The 22,862-nt window shown below is 30.9% G+C and overlaps 1 protein-coding gene across 5 annotated transcripts in view; it reads left to right on the forward strand.

The window, feature by feature from the left end:
- LOC132754567 (uncharacterized) overlaps nt 1-22,862 on the forward strand; it is a 101,929-nt gene that overhangs the window by 31,436 nt on the left and 47,631 nt on the right. The window contains exon 1 of one of the 5 annotated variants that reach the window (XM_060745216.1): nt 6,244-6,386. The exons of 3 other annotated variants lie outside the window; for them this stretch is intronic. In XM_060745216.1, coding sequence (XP_060601199.1) covers nt 6,259-6,386 — 128 coding nt within the window. In that variant the 5' untranslated portion in view covers nt 6,244-6,258. Of the gene's footprint in view, nt 1-6,243; nt 6,387-8,971; nt 9,112-22,862 lie in introns of those variants that run through there. One more of the 5 variants, XM_060745217.1, reaches the window with a different exon arrangement.

The following is a 22,862-nucleotide window of genomic DNA, read 5'->3' on the forward strand; positions in this document are numbered from 1 at the left end:
GAATTAACCCATTACGTTATATACACGCCTTTTTAAGCCTTCCCCCCCCCTTTTTTGTTGTCTCAAATGGTGAAAAAATGCCTTATTTAGGGCCCCAACATTTGTTTTTGTTTGAGAAATGTTGTTAAAAAAGTGACCTCTTTTTCGGCGTGCCCCCCCCCCCCCCAACCAAAAGATACATCAGGGGGTTGCCGGAAGGGGGATGTGCCCCCTTCTGTTTTGGGGGTTTGAAGGGGCGGCCCTCATCGCCAAGAAAATTTTGGACTTGTGGGAGGCTATAAATGACCCCAGATTGATCATAAGGTAACGTGTAACCAATGCTGAAAAGCATTTGACTCTATCTCAATCCATTGAGAAGTTGCAGCACTTTGAAATCAATTTTGATGGAAAAAAAATCAACGCAAAATAGTGATTTTTGGCAATTTTGAGATGTCCCCTCGTTGCCATGGTAAAAGAAAATTTAAGCCTGAGCATGTTGTTGCAAGGGCAATGGTCCAGTCAACATTTGTGCCAAGTTTGATTAGTGTTGAAGCAGTTTTTATAGTATTATAGCAATTTGAACTTGTAACGGGAGACTTTTCAATGAAAACAGCCATTTTTCACAAAATGCTCATAAAGTAATGGGTTAAAAGCGTTGCATCGCTTTTCAATTTTGAGTCAATGTCCCTAATTAAAATTATTATTCTGGGAAAAGCAGAGTGGGCAAATGATCTGAAAATTTGTATACAAGATATTTAGCGATACCTGCAGTGGAGTCCCTTTTACTTCACTTGTCCACCTTTGATTATGAAAAAGAATCATCCACCATTTAGGTGAAATTGTGGATTTTCAAAATATGTGCTAACTGAATAGCAAACAGTGCAGACAATGATCAGACAGTACGGGTATGTGGGCTTCACTGGTCGCATGAGTGATACAAATAGCTATACAAGGTGGAACATCTATTATGTGCTATCAAAAGTACTAAATCTTTTCTTATTCTTATATTATTTAAGATTCTGACGGATTCTAATAAGTATTGGCAAAGAAATGTGTGCGGAGTATTTTTTCATTAATTGTGAAATTCATACCATATGTCAATTTATTTATGCACAGTATTTGACCGATAGAAAACAATATTTGCAATATTTTTTAATATAAATTTACATTCCAGAAAAAGTTTGGGTAAATTTTTATTAGGTCTATGTAAACAAAATAATATGGAAGATTCTAAAATAACACAATGCGTCGTTATCGTTTACAATAACTATGATTATATAAGCGAATACATTTTTTATTTCATTCATAGACAGAACAGACGTTTTCACGTGAGATGATTTTTAAAATTGCAAGGTAATCAATTTTTCTAGGTCACATTATAAGTACAAGTTAGTCAAATGACATTTACGGATCTTTTAAAGCAGCATCCCTCGAAATACCTTGTATTTTTTGAAGAATTAGAATCAAGTGCCCGAATGAATTTAAGTGAAATAGAAAAACAAGTTCATTTTAATTAACCCATAAATTGCATGAAATATGTTATATAACGCAGAAATAGTTTATTTTCTTTAGGAAATGATTTGTAAAAAACGTAAGATGAATTGTTAATATTGATACTTGTCTAAGTGCTCGTACGCACGCGTTTTTGTCACGGGTCATTTAATCACATTTTCATGTAGTTGAAAATCCATGTTTAGTGTCTATTCGGATTGAGTTACCACCTTTGGAGGCGAGTGTCTCTTGCAAAAGTGGCAGTTGATCTTTGGTTTTTGGAGAAAATAGAATCATGTCCGATATGTTTGATCTTTAAAATTTAAAAGAGTATATTTTTAGATATCCGAAATAAGCGAAATGAATAAGTGTAATGAAGTATTTTGTTGTTGTTGTTTTCTTGGGTTTTTTCTTCTTTTTTTTCTTTTTAATTCATTAGTTTCATATGTCTCTGTTATTTTTTCGCCATTGATACTTCAGTATATTTACATAAGGATTCGCGCAAATAACAAACTGATTCCCTTTGTCAACGTAGTGTGCGTGGTGTTACAATTTAGTAAAATTCATTTATCTTGTTATAAATGTGTTACTTTTATTATGAAAAAAAAAAACTGTAGGTAAAATTGACTAAGACTTTATTTGCTTGATTAGCGCAGAAGGGGACTTTTACATATTTTGACATTTATTTGGTAATTTACGTGGATTGAAAGTGTTGTTTGCAATATGTTAATCGCTACTCACAACACACTACGCACACAGCTAAGAATAATCACATTAACTACTCAAACACTGATCTGACACACAGTATACCTATGACTTACAGAGAGTCTGCTCAATGACACAGGACACAGCTAATATGCACAGGACACTATTCTCACACTGACACAAAGGAGAAAATTGATACACAGGACACAATATGACTGACAGATACACTACTCACTCACAGCACACTCCGCACACAGCTAATATGACACACAAGACACTTCTAACACAGAATACACTAAGCACATAGCTAACATGCACAAAATATTTCTGACACAGAGGACACTCATCACAACACACTATGTACAAAGCTAACATGACTCACATGAACTACTCGAACACTGACCTGACCCATAGGATACTACTCGCACACTGACACACAGGACACTACTCAAAGCACACAGCTAACATGACGCACAAAAAACTGACACACAGATAACTACTCAAACATTGACCTCTACTGGGTATTATTCGCGTGAATATCCATTTAGGCCCCCTCCGTTATCTTGTGATTAAAAATTTATGATATGATCAACTACCGATTTTTTTTGATATTCATCTACCTTTCAAACTGACGCTCATAATGTTTTCAAGGACTTCTTTAATTTTTTACACTCTAGAACAGAAATAGTGTTACTTGGGTACAGAAAAAAACAACCAAAGCATTAATATATCAATTGATATAGGATTTTGATCATTGTTTGCAGCATAAAAAATCCATCAATATTTCAATAAATGTCTTACAGTATTTTCGTATTTTATGGTGATATTCACGATAAACGTTGAAGATGTAAAGCTATACAGCATTACAATCATATCATAAGACAGATAAAGGGGTTCAGGTCATATTCCAATCATTGAATTGATTATGATCGGTCTTTGATGAAAACATGGTCATACAAGAAGAAAACATTTGCTCATTTTCCCCTGTACATATCGACCGAAAGAGGATTTCATACCATGGTAGCGCCTGCCGGTTAACATGCTTATAGTCAATATATAAGCCGAAACATAGATATGTAGTTTGCTGTTGTTGTTTAGAGCTTATCTGTTGTTTATCACTTGAAGAAAATAACACTGAATACGTACTTATCTGGGATAAATGTAGCAAAGTGAACACAATGTGGTATTTTGACTTCCAATACAAAAAAAAACTTAATAATTATGGAGTATACGAACTGTCAAAACGTAAAAGAACAAAATATGACTCACGTGAATAGCAAATTAGTATCTTTTTGAATTATGTGAGAGGGCAACACATTAAAAGAAAATGAAAAAAACTGTTTTACATATTTGGCCCAGTGATCCTATAAATAACATTACTTCAAGCCATATTATCGTCCTTGTTTGATTCATTGAACAACAAGATAAAATATATCCGAAGCTTAGTTTATCCGATATGTTTGAAAGTTCCATTACGAAGACATTTTATAGTTTATGGGCGTATCAAAAGATACACAAAATACTTTAAAGCTAATCAGAAATACATCAAAGTTAAAAAGGGTTGCGTACGTCTCATATTTGTTACTCATTTATTTTTACATAGTTAACGTTTCGAAGTTTTAAGGTTAGCTTGAATCACTAAATGTAGACTTGTTATAGTGATCATGTACCCATGTAAAACACCATCTTAATTGTACAATAATATGTAATTTTTATGCCTTTGAAGAAGAGTGTCACGTCAAAACATTCATATTCTTTCTATGAGCATTTGATAAACTCGGGGCTTCCGTAGCTAAGTAGTTGGTTGTTGATTTCAAACCACTTGTCTCTTTCCGCCCGCTAAGGGTTCGAATCCAGTCAGAGACTTCGAATTATGTCATATGAGCTAGCTTATGGAACGTCGGTGGTTCTACTAAGATGACCGCTCGAGTCTGAAATAATACACGGAATTTCTTTCCTCCATCAGCAAAGATGGAAAATTTTGACATATGGCCTTTTCTGTGTCGGTGTGTGCTGAAACATTAACCATCCCCCCAACCCAACCCCCACCCCACCACCCCAAAAAAGAGAGAAAAAAGAAAATGAAAAAATCATATCAAGATAAAAATAAACGAAAGCCTTACAAAATTGCATTGAAAGAAAAACTCGTATGCAAATTAAGAATAAATCTCTATATCCACATCATTACGTAATGTTGTAGCATATGCAATTAAAATGTATAAATATTAAATATTGATTTTTTATTCAGACAACGCCTATATACATGCATCAATATTTAAATTCAGTTTACATTTCAGTAGCTTATTTTGTTTTATCATTTTAATCATTTCTTCTAGAAGTTCATAATGTTACGAACGTTTTGAATCGTTCAAGTATTGTATTAAATTTTAAGTTAGAATTTTGCACCCCTGAGGAAACAGCGTGTAACATAACTCTAAAAACGTCTGTTAAGTATATCATATTAACCAATATACTTTAACTAACTTTATTGAATACATTTGCAGGATACCTGCAATAGAAAAATACATTTATTTTTATTTTATTTTATTATTATTTTATTATTTTATTTTTTTATCGTGAAAAAAATAGTTGAAACAGTACAAATCAGCAAGACAACACTATAACAACAAGATGAGTTGCTTTTTGCACACTTTTTCTGAAAGAAAAAAAATCGACATTTCTGTTAGAAGGTTATGCATTCGTGCACTCTATATAATGGTGAATTGTTTCGTAAATTGAACAGGAATTTTAACTCTGGTTTTTATTTCATTGTTTATGATTCTTTATTGAGACATACAATTTTCCTTTTCAAGAAAAAAAAAGAAAGTGTAAAAAAGATACGTATAATGTACTTATTAACATATTTTCTCCTTTGGTATTTCTTCTCGATATAAGATAACGCCAACGATATTTATTTTTAGAAACTGTAGAAAATTCATTTTTTAGATTTCACATGTAACTCCGTTCAAGAGTATCCTGCCTTTGCACATTGACGATGACCCGCTTCCGACTTTCACACATTCACTTACTGAAACACACAATCAGTAATGAAACAAATATAAATAATTAATAAAAACCACTCTCATACAAATTTCAACAGTCGCTGCTGTAAAACAGTTTCCCAGAGATCCCATGGCTTCACTTGTTTATCTATTTCTTCAGTCTCATTAATTTCGTTCATCGCAAACTTGTTTTGAAAAGAAATATTTTTGTGTCATTTTGAATTCAAGAAATAATACAATACAAAAGGTAATACCAACAAATTAGATAGACGTTTACTTAATGCAGTCCTAAACAATCCAGGTCTCACAGAACAATTAGTATTGCGCCTAGCAAAGTAATGAACAAAAACAGAAAAGGAAAACACTCAGGCGGTGCAGGGGGGCAGCGTTCTAATTGCTGATGATAAATAACAAAAAAAAACTACTAATAGGAAAATCATTAGAAATTAAGAGACAACAGTAACAACTGTAAAATGGTTAATTAAAGGTGCTGATACCGGAATTACACGGAATACATGAATACAAAAACATGAATCAATTTTTATCTGCGTTTATTCATTTGATGTTAACGTAAAGCGATTTGTATTTGTTTATTTTATCAAGGCCACATATGCTCATGGCCGGACTTTTCATTTCATTAATTAATGTTTATCATGTCGAGGGGAGGAGAAAAGATGTCTTATTATCATAGGTATTCATTCCAAATTATTTACTTAACCCAATTAAACTTTAAAGCTATCTTACACGAATATTATAGTATTATAATGTTTAAATATACTTGTGTCGAATCTCAGCAGAAAGAAATGTACTTCCATGGGATATTATATCTACCGCTGTTGTATTTAATCATAATAGGCAAAACTTCTTCTAATATGTTACATTGGAATATTAGTGGGCTAGACTAGTGATTGTGGAGCTATGCACTCTTTATTACAGAGTGAATATTCAGAGATATTTGTAAATTTAGTAAAAGGATAAGATTGGAAATAACAAATGCTGAGAAGAATAGTTGAAATCCTAAGTATAATCTCGATATCTTAATATAAACTTAAATGTCGATGCAATTATTAATTAATTCAACATGGATTTAAATATATTCACGAAACAATCAACGGCTAAAGGAATTGCGACCTTTTTGCTTGTTGTAACAATTGTGGACTTTGTAGACGCTAGAAGATATGGCCAAAGTTACCTACACCCTGTTTATCGGTAAGATAAAAATCGGTAACAATTTTTGAATACTTCATATTAATATAATGTATATTAGATACAGATGTTGCTTTTACAACGGGAAATATTAATTTCATGATTAAATCTTCATACAATTTGTAAAAAAGTATATATTATGCTGTTGTTTATAATTATGTTTGAACTACGTGAAATAAATACTGTTTAAACCTAATAAATAAAAGTGTTTGATATAGTAAATGTTTGATATAGAAGGCAAAAGCATGCTTTTTATCTATTTCTTATTTAAACTTAAATGTTAGCAAGGAATATTACATCATGAACAAATAGAATAATAATTAGTTTAACATTTGTTAACACAAAACTTAAGCCTATGTGTGAATAGTTAACGTTTACATGTTGATTGTATGAACTGAGATTCTATGTTAAGTCAGATACGCAAAGCAAATACTTGTCATTTAAAAGATAATAATATATATAGATATATATATAGAGATATATATACGTAAGATAAAACCGGTAAATGGTTTAGTAACGACACAGGATTTGTCGATACTTTGAAAACATTCGGAATAAACATTTGTTGTTGCATTGAAATGATGCATTTATAACGATGATATGAAATACAAATAAAATTTGATTGATTAGACCTTATGCTTAATTTATTGGACAGATACGCTACAGAAAATGATTTTGTAATAATTGACATCGTAATTTATTTTTAATTCAATTATTTCACACTATCAAATGATGACATGAAGAAAACTCGAGATGTTTACATAATTGATTATAAGATTTTCTCTTTCTGCTATAAGTAAAAGAAAGAATGCATTTGTTGTTGTTGCTATTTATGGGGAATTGTTGTTGGTGGAAGAGGAAGATTTAAAATGAAATGCATAGGCGACCGGGTTTCATTGAATTTAATAAGATATATGTTTGGACCAGTGGCTCCATTCACTAGATGCCTATGCAACAAAAGTTTCAACGATGTTATCATTATGTAACTAGTTGTTATTCAACATAATACATATTGGGCGTTTGTGTTTATAATTGAGTGACAATTGATTTTGAGAACTGCTGTAAAGTTAAGAATTTCGAACTTTTCTAATCCTTATTATTCTTTGTGTTTTATGAATGATACATTTTATTTTAAATTACCAAATTGTAATTAATATCTTGACAGATATGTTTCTTTATCATAAATGAATCAATATCTTCTTTACTACGGTTACAAATAATAAAATTTGACAATAGTTAACATTTTATGAGATATCAAGAACAGAATATAATTGATATGTTATCCAATTTACTAAAAAAGAGTTTCCTTTGAATAATCGTTTTTACACTGTTTTAAATGACCATTTATTATATCCTCGATTAGATAAGTGTCATCTCCTAGTTTACTCATTGTTTATTTTTTTATCTAGTAACAATCCAACATATATGTACTGATACGGTTATATAATATCAATAGGAGATCGAACAATGCAATTTGTTTGATGTTTGACCCCAAGACTGAAGGCTCTGTTAGGTAGATTCATATCATCAACAATTATATCTTAATTAGGCTCATTTTGTGACCTATGATTTAAGGGGAAAAAATCGGTCGTTTGTTGTAATTTGCTTTTGTCTTTTACTGAATACATTTTTTTTTCAAATTGCACTGTTTGATGTATGGCAGTTTTAGAAATAACAAGGTAGTGTGAGATTTTATCATAGAAGATTTTCATGCCGTTAAGTGCAATTTTACTAACAATGATGGGAAACATACCAAGTACAATGCATCGTTTGCTGTGAATAAGCTAAAATATAATGTTTGATTGTAAAGTCTATGAAATTTGATTGGATTTTAGTTTCCGCTTTTTCGTATTTCCGGTTCACACACACGTTTTGTTGTGTTAACAAATTAATTTTTTAACCAAAGGCACACTGACATGACTATGAAATGTTCTACTTGTCCATGATTTATTGTTTTTATTAAAAGAAATGATTTATTATCTGATTTAGCATGATGTTTGGTTTAAATTTTTCAGTAATTTGGACACGATTATATTTTTAGAGAGAATATGAATCTTTTTGTTCTTTTTCTTTTTTCCTTTCTTTCTTTTTTTGACCTTTTGATTTTTTTATATAAATTTTCATTGTTTGTACAAGAAAAATAGCATCTTCTTTAGACTGTTCACCTTTCGGTATTTCTTGTTATTACGATTAGACAGCTATTTTGTGTTTTTGTTATACATTTGTAAATTGTTGTTTTTTCTTATGATTTTCTTTGCAATAATTTCTTACTTCAATATGCTTTTTTCGATTCATCAAGCAAAGCAATTTTGACTTTTTTCTCGCAGTCAAGTGGTGTAAAGTTTCTTAATGGCCGTGTAATTCCGTATGTCTACATTTTCAATCATTCAAGTACTTTGAACATGATTTTGGTGGGAGTTAAGTGCTTTGTAAATTCAATATAAGCGATATAATAATCTTAAAGATATACACAAACTGAATATCATTACAAGTTTACCCGACATTCACTTTTAACTTATAGGTTGCTGTTATTAAAATACGGCTAATAATTTTGACTTTTTTGTCTGCGAGTGCTTTTTCAAAATATTGTTATTGATTTAAACATGATCAAAAATGTGTTCAATGTTAAATCATCAGCTAAAACTTTACTGTGTTTTCTTCTTGTCATTTGCAAGCAAGGATTAATTTATTGTAAAGGATATGGATATTTTCCCGTGCAATCTTCACGGTAAGTTCTCTGTGATATTGTCAATAGAAATTTTTAAAACTCTTCATTACAGTTCATAGAGATCAGTTGACAGAACAGAACAGAACATACATTTTACCTTAGACTGGTACATAGTAAATCGACATTCAAATAGATAAACAAAACAATGATCATATCACACAAAATACTATATGACACTTAATCAGGTAGACACATACACAACAATTAAACTTTGAAATTACAAACTGTTTGTTCTAAAACGATAAACTGCATGAAGAATAGTGCCTAATGTGGCATCTAGATATATCAGACAGTATTTGATATGAATAGGGAGCGTTTTAATTAAGGTCACGTGGTATCTGCCGAACGCCTACTCGACAGGTCTTAAATTATTCATAATTGTCTGTATATTTACTATATATGATAATCTAATTACCAAGACGTTCTATGTATGCCGATTTCAAATTTAAGTGAAGCATTTTCGTACCAAAGTCTTTGATGTGTTTTTCTGGGGGGGGGAAAGAGCCCACCCCTGTTAATTTAATTAGTCCCCTACCGGTTTAACCGGAGGGGACTTTAGGTTTACCCTCCGTCCGTCTGTCCGTCCGTCTGTCCGTCCGTCCGTCCGTCTGTCTGTCAGTCCGTCAGTCCGTCCGTCCACAAAACTGGATCCCGCGATAACGCAAAAAGTACTGAAAATATTTTTATGAAACTTGATATATGGATAGGTGGCAGTATGGAGATTATGCACGTCTTTTTTTCTTCTTCCTATGTTGAAAATTCTGGTTGCTATGGCAACAAATAGTCTGAAAATATGGCAAATTTAACACATAAACTGGATCCAGTGATAACTCAAAAAGTACTGAAAATATTTTTATGAAACTTGAAATATGGGTAGATGGTTGTCTGGAGATTATGCACATCTTTTTCTTTTCTTCCTATGTTGAAAATTCTGGTTGCTATGGCAACAAATAGCCTGAATTTCAAGATTTCTGATTTAAATTTTTCAGCTTTTTGACTATAAGTTCTTTATTTCTTAAGGTGTTTACTTCAATCTTTAAATATAAGTTTCTGGCCATCAACCACATCATATGTGACAAGGTTTACAACTCTAGCACAAAAATTATCACTATTACCTCCCTTGAACTTAGAATTTTTATGAAAAAAAAATGTTGTCTTTTTTAAATAACTTCTTTATTTCCTTATGTATCTACTTCAAACTTCATATTTATGTTTTATCTTATTATCACTCAACATTTTTGAGAAGGTTAAATACTCTAGCAAGACTATTTCCAGAATTATCCCCACTTGAACTTAGATTTTTTTCAAGAAATCGGTATTTTTCACTCCAACTTCTTCATTCCTTATAGGATTTACTTTAAAATCCCACATCATAATTATATGACAAGGTTGTCTAAACATAATTTCCTTACTAGGCAGGGAAACTTAACACATTACTGTGATATAGACAAACTTAGAACTCAAAAGATTTATAATTCATTCATGTCATTCATCCACTGGTAAAATTGAATGGCCAATGGTCCATCAAAATTTTGCTGGGGTTCTAACCGGTAGGGGACTTATGGATTGCTTGCAATACTCTGAAAATTGCTTGTTGCGTTAAGTTTTTAGGTTGACTTTAAATCAGCAAGAAAGGTATTTTGGTTGGAGGTTTTCAAAAGAATAAAGCTAGCTCAAACTTCAACAATTGGCGCCATTTTACAAAATAAGCATGTTGCCTTCAAGACAATTTATCAGAGCAATGGCTATTGCCGTGATAAAAATAATAAACAAAATCATGCAAGAAATGAAAGTAATAATAAATTTACGGTGGTCTGAAAAGAATCTTCCTGTTGGATCTCAGTATACAGGTGAGCTTTTAAAAAACTTTGTTTATAATAAAAATCTTCTCATATCTTCTTAGCATATTGCTTAATTGTTAACAAACCAGTTCAGCAGAAGATAATAAACGCTATTATCGTATTGAATTTGGACGTTCGAGTCGTAAAAGCTTTCCTGAAATATTGATTTAGAATATAAAAGGTTATAATTGATCATTTACTTCCGCATATTGTAAATACTTTAAGTGAAATGGCATATAATTAAGTTCTCGCAGTATGATTGACGTGCCTATGATCAATTTTTTGGTTATCTATTTTCCTCGGGATAATATTTTACTGATACTCATAAACCTATGTGTTACTTATATGTCAGCAGATTCTATTTGTAAAGGAATTAGCTCACTCGGAAATGCAATGTTGACCTTTTTGGAGGTTAAGAGTGTAAACTTCCTTATTGCCAATGTTAATATACACTTTGTCGCCGTTTCATCAAGCTTAATATCATTGTATACTTATATATCATCAATAGGTTTAGATAAAAGTAAAGTGCTTTGAAATTTGATACCAATGTATCGTTGTGACACAATAATCTATATGTAAAGAAGTGATGAATATTGTCGAAACAGAATCTCTCTTATCGTTATATTCATATATAGTTCGATTATAGATCCATTTGAATTGCTACTTTTCCTGTTTATAGTCAATTGAGTTTTAGATAGTTGGAGCATGTATTCTTGCATGCGCCCTTCTCTATTCAAGAAGGATGGAAACTTTTTTATTTTTCAAAAAGATATTTTGAATTCATTCTTTTTCAAAACTCAAACACTGATTTTGTAAACTACGTGCAGCAGATAGAAAGCTTTTTGCACATTAAAGGACTTTTTACTAACGAAGCTGATCTTAAATAATTCGCGTATCATATAGATCGTTCAAAAGATTAAGTAGCTTGGATTATATACTAGGAGTACACGGAGATGAAGCAGAATTTAGCTTCCTCAAAACTTTCTTTATACAATTGGCCATCCATTTTATTGAAACAATGGTAAATTTTTTGCTGCATTGCTTGCTACTGGAAATAAATTAGTTTTCTATATTGACTTCTATTGATTTAAGCCAGAACTTTGATATTCCTATAAATAGATAACAGTTATCTCTTTGGTATTTGGAATGGGTTTTACTGAATTTCTTGTATTTCATTGAACACTGTTTATGTTATTTCTGTATTCATCATACGTTCTGCTTAAGAATCCTTTGTAACTGTGTAAACTTTGTTCCAGATATTGATAACGATTGGGAATATATTCAGCAATATTTCAAAAATGAAATTATTTTTATATTTTGTATTTCTTATGATATTTGGGAATTCAGTGGTGGATGCTAGTAGGTATAGGCAAAGGACAGTGAGGTAAGCGATACCAAATTATTAAAGTGTTTTAATCATCATCACCAACACATATAAAGACAATATTGACTTTATCTCCGCAATCAACAACATCATCAAAATGTGTTGGGTTTTTATTTGCCAGAAAACATTCCCTAATCTTAAATTATATTCAAACGGTAAAAAAACTGCAATAAGCATTTCCAGCTTAAAGCGAACAATTATAAGGCGAGTAATTTTGCACTCAAATTTTTTTTTTACAATAACCTGCAGTCAGAATTTTTGAATTTGATTGTACGCAATACATGCATATGTCATTTCTTTATTACATTTAAACTTGCAATTTCAGATATGCATGGCATTAGTTCATCATCACTATTTATGAACCAGTTAAGCTGTATCATGGAGTTTTCATTGCCTTCTGAGGGAGTACATAGACATAGTCATGTATGGTTTTAAAGTAGTTTATGTCCCTTATAATGTTGACATTATTTGATCCAGTGAATGAAAGCTAAAGGTACATTTGGTCTCCTTAGTGCAGTAACTGGTTATATAATTAAATAGGAGTTAACCTATTACTGCACTATGGTTGTGTGTTATCTGACATGTTACTAGAATTCAATTTGATAGTTCAAGGGCGTTTCAAAAGCTCTAAAATCACTTTTAAAGGCAATACAAAATAGATTAATGCTAAAATGATTTATTCATCTTTCGTATTGGAGTGTTTAATAACATTTCTTAATTAAAGTTTAAGTGTAAATGGAGACATAGTTATCTTCTTAATATTGTTTAAGGTTGTTTGATATTGTTTAAGGTTTTCTTTTAATGTAAAGAGAAACTTTTTTCATTTCAATTCAAAGTTTCCAGGAGATGCCGTTTTTAAAATTACTTAAAATTGTTGAAAGGTTCATTTGGAATCTTGCATGCATCTTATATTCTGAATATATTATGTATAAAACATTCATTGTCGCAAGAAGTGATTGTTTGAACATGTGACTTAACTCAAAAGGTTTTGTTGTTGTTGTTGTGTGTTTTGTTGTTGTTGTTGTTGTTGTCGTCGTTGTTTTCAAATCTTCTTTTAAGACCCCAACGAATACCGGCTGAAATGAAAGAAACAAAATGATATGAAAAATTGCAGACTTGGTTTGATTTAGTCTGTTAATAAGAGATACTGTAAAAATGAGACATCTCTTCACGCCCTCTAGCACCGGCCTTGGCGATATTCAACCTCAAATACTAACGTGCCGTAATCAATGAAAGACTGAAATATAACAACACTGAAGTAAAGAAACCTTATTTTAATGTATCATTTATTGCATATTGAAAAGATATCGCATTATTGCTGTACTTATTTTCATGTTCATTAAGCTACAGCAGTTTTAGTACCATTCAGTCTTATATAGTAAGATAGAATTATTATAGATACACTGTTTTGCTCTGAATTTTAAATCGTTGTGTCTGCAAGTTGATCATTAATCTATACTATAACTAGATTATTTCAAAACATCCTGGCGGCAACCGCAACAGAATATCACACACTTAATGAAAATGTGCTGAGATAACAAAAAAAGTTTTATCAGCGAATCAGCATGGCATATAAAATCAGCCTAACATACTTTCTTTAGCAAAGGTAAAATCTATTTTTCAACACAATATGAATATCAAAACAGAACAAAACAGATTTAATATTCAATATGACTTGAAAATAGCAGTTCCTCGTCATTACAAAAATATAGAACATGCAATCATATAAATCTAACTTTTCATATGCATTAATTATTCATGTGTTCCTCACTGAATCTAAATAATATATTACAAAATATAGCTAATCTCTTCAAAGTATTTGTATTACATGTGTTTATAAGATTAATAAATTTAATCTTTAAGTTATTAGAATGTCTATGGCAATAACGCGGTATATTCAATTTTCTGAAGTCTGAGTAAACCGGCCAAATTAAAACAAAATGATATTCATCTTCAATATCGTCAACACAGTGTTATTACTAGACAATTAATAATTAAATAGGTTCATCATTATCGTGTTCAGCATTTAAATTCGTGAACAAGCAAACACCTTGTTTTAGAATTGCTGAATTTCATTTCTTAGAGTTTCCACGTTATGTAACATTTCATAAGATAATTCCTACTCCCGCGCATTGACCTTTTGATTACGTAAAGAAATCCACATGTTCAGTAACATTAATTCTCAATTCCTAATTGGATTTAATTGGTTGATGACAATCACTTTGATACAAATTATTGCAATTTAACGTTCTGTCGGTTAAAAGGTCTGCGGGATTGTATTTGTTTACTGATTCATTTTGTTGTTTTGATACATTAAAGTCTGAGAATGAGCAACCGTGACATTTCAAATATGTTGATTTCTGTAACGAATAGATTTAATGCATTGGCGTAACAAAAGTTAACTGACTTTGTATATTTGTGTTCTTGATCATAATATTTAAAGCTTTAAGAATATCAAATCATTATAATGTTTAAGTTTAAACATTCTCTGTGGCAGAAATGCTTCTCTGTGGGATTTTCAACCTACCGCTGTTGAAATAATTTATTTTCGGCCAAGGCTTACTAGTATTCTGCATAACAGCTATCTGTGGGAGACAGACTATCGCGATTATTTAACTGTGCACATCTCTATTACAGATACATGGAAATAAAGCACTTTGTAAATTAAGTTTAATGTTGAAGATATAAATTTCCCAACGATGAGGTGAAATCTCGTTGTTCAAAGGCGGTATTAAAACATATGTAGGTTTGTTTGAAGTAAGTTGAACAATGGATAAAAATAGATATAACATGATGACATCTGTGAGAAAAAGTGTGTTACCATTTATACTTGTAATATTCATTGTGGAATTGGTTGATTGTACAGGATATAGACATTACTACCGGTATATTCAGCCTATCCATCTGTAAGTTTAGTTAAGTTTAGTTAAAGAATTTAATGTACTAAATAAATGTTACATTTTACGGTCCGTCGGGATCATTTATTCCAGCACTTTTAAGTTTAGAAAATTGAGTACCGCTATGAAAATTGAGTATCGCTCAGGCCAGCGCTGGGGGCGAGAAATGTTGCTTTTTTCATTATCCCTCATGTACAGACACAGTCAAACCGAGTCTTCAATTTTTATGTAATTACCTTTTTCTATAGATTTTTGAAATGCTCGGACTCTTCATTGAATTATTTATTTCTACATAAATGTTTATTTTCTTCAAATTCTCTGCAATATTGTATATAACGAGCGTGTTATAGATTGCTGATCGATACATTAGATTTTTGTTTCCGTTCGGCATTTTCATGCACATTCTTTTTAAAGTGATAAACAGATAGAAATATATACTAGAAAAAAATAAGTATAGCCCCGTAGTTTTTATTAAAAAGGCAACATGAAATATTTCATACGCGAATCGTTGTCCATCACATTTGTTAGGATTCAAAAAGTAATACTTGATGACTTTTTTATGTGTTAATGTTTATAAAGGCTGCATCCCTGTGTTTAATGCATGAGGAAAGTTTTTTATACATTCCTTTTTATCAAGGCTACATCATTGTGTTTAATGAGAAAAGTGCTCTTTTTTATGTCTTCTTGTTTATCAAGGCTACATCCTTGTGTTAAATGAGGAAAAGGTTTTTTATGTCTTCATGATTTTCAAGGCGACATTTTTGTGTTTGATGAGGAAAGTGCTCTTTTATGTCTTCTTGTTTATCAAGGCTACATCCTTGTGTTAAATGAGGAAAGTGTTTTTTTATGTCTTCTTGTTTATCAAGGCTACATCCTTGTGTTTTGTGAGAAAGTGCTCTTTTTTATGTATTTATGTTTATCAAGGCCACATACGTGTATTTACTGAGGAAAGTGCTTCTGTTTTCATGTTTATCAAGCTACATCATTGTGTTTAATGAGGAAAGTTCTCTCTTTATGTCTACATGTTTAAGAAGGCTACATGTGGAAATGTTCAGGAGATAACATGAAGCCAAGTATTTGTCAATTTACAATAGATGTTTTCCTAATTAAGCCGGATATAATTGTCTCTTAAACATTTGATTATTAAGTCACAACATCAGGTGTCTTAAACATGTGTTGATATGTTCATTTAAAACCCTTATTGTATTGTGTGAAGTCAGCACATTAATTTGATTACAATACCTAATTAAGCATGAGATATCATTAATCTGATTTAATACATTGATAGATTTATTAAATCACGACAAGAACATCTGCAATTAAAGCAGCAGTTAAATGATTAATTAAATTATGAACAGGTGTTTGTCTTTAATATAAAAGATCCATTATATTTTATTTCTTATACAATATGAAAAAAATTTGTCAATAGTCCAAAATAAGAATAAACATTTTATAAACAAAAAAGACATGAGAATCAAATATGTTTGATGTTTGACTCGAGATACGAAAAATCCTTTTTAACAGTTTCATATAACCATTCATTATATTGCCGATTAGATAAAATCCAATTAGATTATTCAAAAAGATTGTATTACTCGGGCCCATTAAGTCTTTTTTTAATGTCATTTTACATGCATAACAACATGGTAGATACTGCATTACTGGTTCCAAATTATACTTCAAAGATCGTCTGTAATAATGTAGAATTAAAATAAACTTTAATTGCTTCTGTATCATCTTTTGGAAAAAAAAAAACTCGTAAATCCTCGTTTAAAGACGGTAAGGTGAATGGTCATTTCTATTGTAAACGTTAAAGTGAATTTCCTTTCGTTTTTTTTTTTTTTTTTTTTTTTTTCATAATTTCTTAGCGTCCTCGACCAGGTGATTAAGAAAGTTAACTTCAAAACCACTTGCCCCACACCGCTGTGGGTTCGAATCCTGAAAGGGACTTTGGATTCTTTCATGCGGAGAAGATATCCAGTTAGCAGACGGAACGTTGGTGGTTCTACTCAGGTGCCCATACGTATGTGAAATAATGCACAAAGGGGTATTTAAGCTCTTCAGTAAAGCTCGAGAGACGCCGTATAACCTTTACACTGTTAAGTCAAAAAAAAATAATTTCAACGATTAATCTTTCATAACTGATTTAAAAAGAACACCTGATTAGTTTAACTTATTTGATTGTTACTATTACATTGCTCTGATATTAGTATATTTTATTTGATTAATGATAGAAATTGCGGGTGGTAATATAAAGTCAGCATACATTTTTTTTACTTCATAGATTTCTAGTCGGATTTACTTAACATGCTTGTATGTATCTATGTATCAGTGCTATAATGAAATTAAACTCAAATACACTAAAACTAATATCAAACAAAAAACAAACAAACAAAAACACACGATGTATTAAACTACAAATAAGAGGGATCATTTCCATCAAATTATTTAAAACAACGCATCCCATCCGAATTTCCTAAAAACCTAGTGTTTGATGTAAGCAATAATCATTTCATCGAGTGTGAACATATGATGTTTTATGTACAATTGGACCGCACACTTTTTGACGTCAGTTTAAACTTTGATGCGGACTATTTCTGGTGTTATTTTCTTGTAATGTTTCCGGCGTAGAAATATCAAAGCAAAATACTTAACACAACATGAATTAAAACACTATGAATTAAAAAAACAACTTAATGGAGTAGACCTTTGCTATAGGAATAATCAAATTCAGTGAAACGTTTCCGGTTTTTTTAATTGCCCGGATGTAGTATATTTTTAAAACGTACGTTTTGTATCATATTTGATGTTTGCTTGTGAATGAAACACTTGACGTTTTATTTCTGTTGGACGTTGTGCGATTCAAACTGCTTTGGGGTTGTGTAATATAAAGCTAAAACAGTTGAAATTATCTGTAGCAAAGACTTTGGGTATTTCATTGGAAACAATACTTTTTTAAAGAATGAAACAGGGTAAAAAAATATGAATTGGTCATCAGCGTGTACTCTATGCACCAATTTACTAATAGCTTCATCTGCATCTTTTATACTAAAATTGAGTTAAGACTGACATACTTTAAAGCAATTCTTTTTTTTAGAATTTTGTTGCAATTTAGACACTAGCATTGCTTTTATAAATCAAGAAAAAAACTTGATATACCCGTAGCAGAAACATTTGTAGCTTTCAGGGTTTAAGAGCTAAATCTATTGTTATAAATCATCCCCAAAGAAACCGGATATATAAAAAAGATTCAGTATTTTACTTATATTATATTATTACCCCTCACTTTTTTCGTAATGTTAATTTCCCATAGGCCTCTGGGAGTTATTCTTACTGTTAATGCAAGTGTACCACGTGACCACGAATTTTGTACTGTTACATAGGTAACAGTATTTTTTAACAGTATAAAATCTGGTCACGTGGTCTATTTTCTAAATAAAATGAAATAAAATGGCCGCCATTTTTTTCTCGATTCAATCTTATTTTCAACGATAGGGCATCGCCCAAGAAACTATTACTCTGATAAAATTTAGTTCTTTGCACCCTAGAGTCCCTTTCGCGTATTAAATATCTTTTTGTTGAATAGTCAACAGGAAACATCCGTTTTCAACGGAAGTAATTGTAATGTAAATAATTTTGTGTCAAACTGGAACATGCAGACAATTAAATCATGCAACAAAGGATAATTTAACAATTTTAACCAGTGAAACGTTACAGATAGAGTTGGTGGACAGACATCTGTAGGATATCATCGTTATTTTCTAAATGCACTTTGTCAAAAACCATGTGAAGAATATTCTGGATGCAAAAGGATCAGATTTCACAGATCATAACCTTATAAATGGGTTAGTGTTTTGTTTTCTGAATAAAACAAAGCTTATTTTATGTTTATGACTGGTAGATATCATCACTTGCCTAAAGAAATTATAAAAGAAAAACAGCTTCTCAAGTAGACCTACAGTGCACTTAAACTTGCAAGGTAAGGACAGTTTAGTTATTGCTTCTCTTGGCTTATTTTTGTTACAGTTAGATTTAGTTGACAAATTCAGATCATCCCAGTATTTGTTCGGGGTAATAAAATAAATAACACATGGGTTTGTGGGTAACAGTAAAAATATCATCCCTCGTATAAATACGCCTCGGGTAACAGTATTTTCCTCGGGATGATATTTTTACTGTTACCCACAAACCCATGTGTTATTTATATACTGTTATGATTTAACTAATGATAGGGGTCGTAAAATAAGTTTCTGCATATTTGCCATGCTGTGAATAAGATAGAGTTCTATAAATAATTTGAATTGATAAAAAACAGAACTGACTTCTTCAAAAAAAAAATACAGTAACGATCCGCTTGGCATTTGTTATGGGTTGTGCAAAATTATGCATACTTATATATACTTCTTTTTAAACACTTGCTGTTTTATTTCTGTTGGACGTTGTTCTATTCAAACTGTTTTGGAGTTTGTGTAATATTAAGATAAGTTTTGTTTTAAGTGTTTAACTATGAGAACGGACATATTTAACAAGAATTTTATTAATATAGTACCTATTTTCTTGTTGATAATAATTTTAATTTTAAATGTGGTTGAATCATATAGATATGGCCAAAGTTCACCACGGTAAGTGAATTGAGTGATTTAATTTAAATGAGTGAATGTAAATAAATGTTTGAAGAAAAAAACACTATTTTTGTATGACAACGTGTACACCAAATACATTTCTATATCACTGCAACAATTCTATCTCTGTTATGTTCATAACTGAATTGCTATACAGTCAACTATCGTAATGTCGACATCTCATTTCTCGAATTTTCGTTATATCGACATCGTTTTTCTCCAATTTTCGTTATGTCGAAATCGCTTTTCTCGATTTTTTCGTTTTCTCGATGAAATTTTGAAAATCCCGTTTTCGCCATTGTGTGTGTTCTTATTGCCGTCCATATATATCACCTTCAACATTTGAAACAATATCCCAATGCTTTTAGTGAAGTTTTGAATTGGTATTTATTTCTGCAGACTTTAATCAAAGGACTACGTTGATTAAATATATTCGCATTGTTTGAATACTAGTCTAGATGTTCTTGTGGACACATTTTGTCCTGGTTTTGCGTGATAATAAGAAGACAAGATGATGACCGTTTATATTAATACTGTCGGGCAGGATTTATGGCTCTAAGGTAACGGTTGACGTTAGACGGGGTTATATTGCAAACAACCGTTTAACACGGTCACATCTTTTTAAATGCACTTACAATACAGCAGAATTTATTTAAGGCATGAAATTTGGCTCAGTTCCAAGAAATAACTTAAAGGTAAAACTTGATTACCTTGCAATTTCTAAAATCATCTCAACAAACTGCTTACGAGGAAACGGTGTTCTAGTTTAAACAGCGAAATAAATGAAAAACGTATTTGTTTACGCAAGGTAATTGTAGGTTACTGAACAGGTGTATTGTTGCGGGAACTTACATAATATAGCTACCACATTTTCATTGGATCACTTATATTTATTACCGGATCTTTTTTCTCTCTTTTTTCTCTCTTTTTTCTTCTTTTTTCAAAGACAAATTTGTACTTTTAATCATTATATCATTTAAAATATTTTTTCATCTAATACATCGAATGTGTTATTAGTTTCAACTTGCCAAAAATAATGTTGCCATAAAATAAGAATTCTGCAACGTGCTTTTCTGTCTTTTCTGTTGCATTTAATGGCATTTGTGGTCGCTTTTCTTGTTCACTAATTTCTATGTTATTTTAACGGAATAAAATTAGTATCGTCAGCATCATCTTCAGCATCATAAAAATCATCACAATCATCATAAATATCATCATCAATGAAATTGTCGTCATCATCTTCATCATCATTATTGTTTTCTTCGTCGTAATGATTATCAACATCATCATCACCGTTATCATTACCATCAAAGTAATTGTCATCATCAACATTGTTATTGTCTTTATCATCATCATCATCATTATCTTCATCATCATCATCATCATCATCATCATCAATATCACTGACTTCATTATCATCCTCTTCAACATTATCGTTATCATCATCATCATCATCTTCCTTATCGTAAGCATCATCATTTTCATCATCATCATCATCATTACCACAATCGTCATTATCATTATCGGCCTCATCTTTATTTTAACCTATATCATAATTATATATTTCTTATTGTTATTTCTAAACTTTTTTTTACTTTCCTTTCTACAACAATGTATTTTTCTCGGTCAGCACAACAGAAGCAAATTTGAAATTTTTGCCGTGCCAGTTGATACATCTTAACCTCGTTAACACTAATGTTCATGTAACTTAATATTTTAGGCGGTGTTATTGGGGGTGTCAAATGAAGTAGAACGTATTAATATGAAATAGATCAAAAGGAAAATAAAACGGACGCCGCCTTTGGTATTTGCTCGTATCTGACTCTCGTCTGCGTCTGGTTTTTAATGAGTTACATCAACTGTTTTAAAATACTCGAAATTAATACCGTCCTTAATTCATTTCTCATTACAAAGGTTTCATAGATAAGGTTTCATCCATTCATACATGCATTTTCAGTAAAACGTGAAACAGAATAAAATAGAAATTGAATAGCAATCATAATTATATAAAAAGGAATTTTTATTTGCTTTGTTTCTAATTCTGGTCCAGGTATAAAATATATATAAATAATTTTTGCTCCAACTTTTCGCTTATTATTTATCATAGTCCATTATTCTTTTTCATTTTATTAATTATTTCCAGTCCATTCATTTGTGTAAAAGTTGTTATATAATAAGAAATAGCTTGATTTAATTAATGTAATATTACAGCAAGAATTTAATGTTATATATTTTTTTCTGCTTTCAAATACAGATAGAATAAAATATAAAAAAGCTGTACCACACACTCTGTAAGTACCTTGCCAAAAGCAGAGTTATCATTTCGTTATAGGCGGTTAAAAATGAATAGATAACTCTTTTATATTATCATTAAAACAATGGTTTACGCCAAAGAGACAGTTTAAACTCATCGCATGTAAATGAAAGCGGTATAAAAGTGTATTCCGTGACTTATCTAAAGTTATCTGCATTCTATTTCAAGCATTTTATCAAATATAATTGAATGTTTCAATTTTAAATTGGAGCGTTTATTGTGCCTTTTGCATACTTTATTTCTGATAATGTATCAAGGTAAGGAATAAAGTCGCGTGCACTTGGTGTGATAATTGTGAACTGAATGAAATTGAAGCTCAATAATTTCACAAGTGAGGACCTTTAAATAAACGAAATAGATATTTAAATGATAGAATAATCATGTATAAGATAATATATATCGCATTTGAGAATTGAGTTTTTAAAAAGGTTAATTAATGTATGCAATACAAGAAGCAAATATGTGTTACTTTGGTTTGATAAAGTCTGTTGAACAGTACTGAGCGTTAATGCAAGGCGGCAATCTTTTGAAGCCCATTATCTGTGTAAAAATGACAATTGAACATAAATAATACGTACTGGTATTTGAAATGAAATTTTTCTACAAAATTAAAGGAAGTTTGAAAAAACATGCATATTAATCTTATACAATAATCTTATGCTTAGATAACAAAAAAGTTTTATCAGCGAATCA

This window comes from Ruditapes philippinarum, unplaced genomic scaffold, assembly GCF_026571515.1.
Source record: "Ruditapes philippinarum isolate M1 unplaced genomic scaffold, ASM2657151v2 ctg3067_1_1_1_1, whole genome shotgun sequence".
Lineage (NCBI taxonomy): Eukaryota > Metazoa > Mollusca > Bivalvia > Venerida > Veneridae > Ruditapes > Ruditapes philippinarum.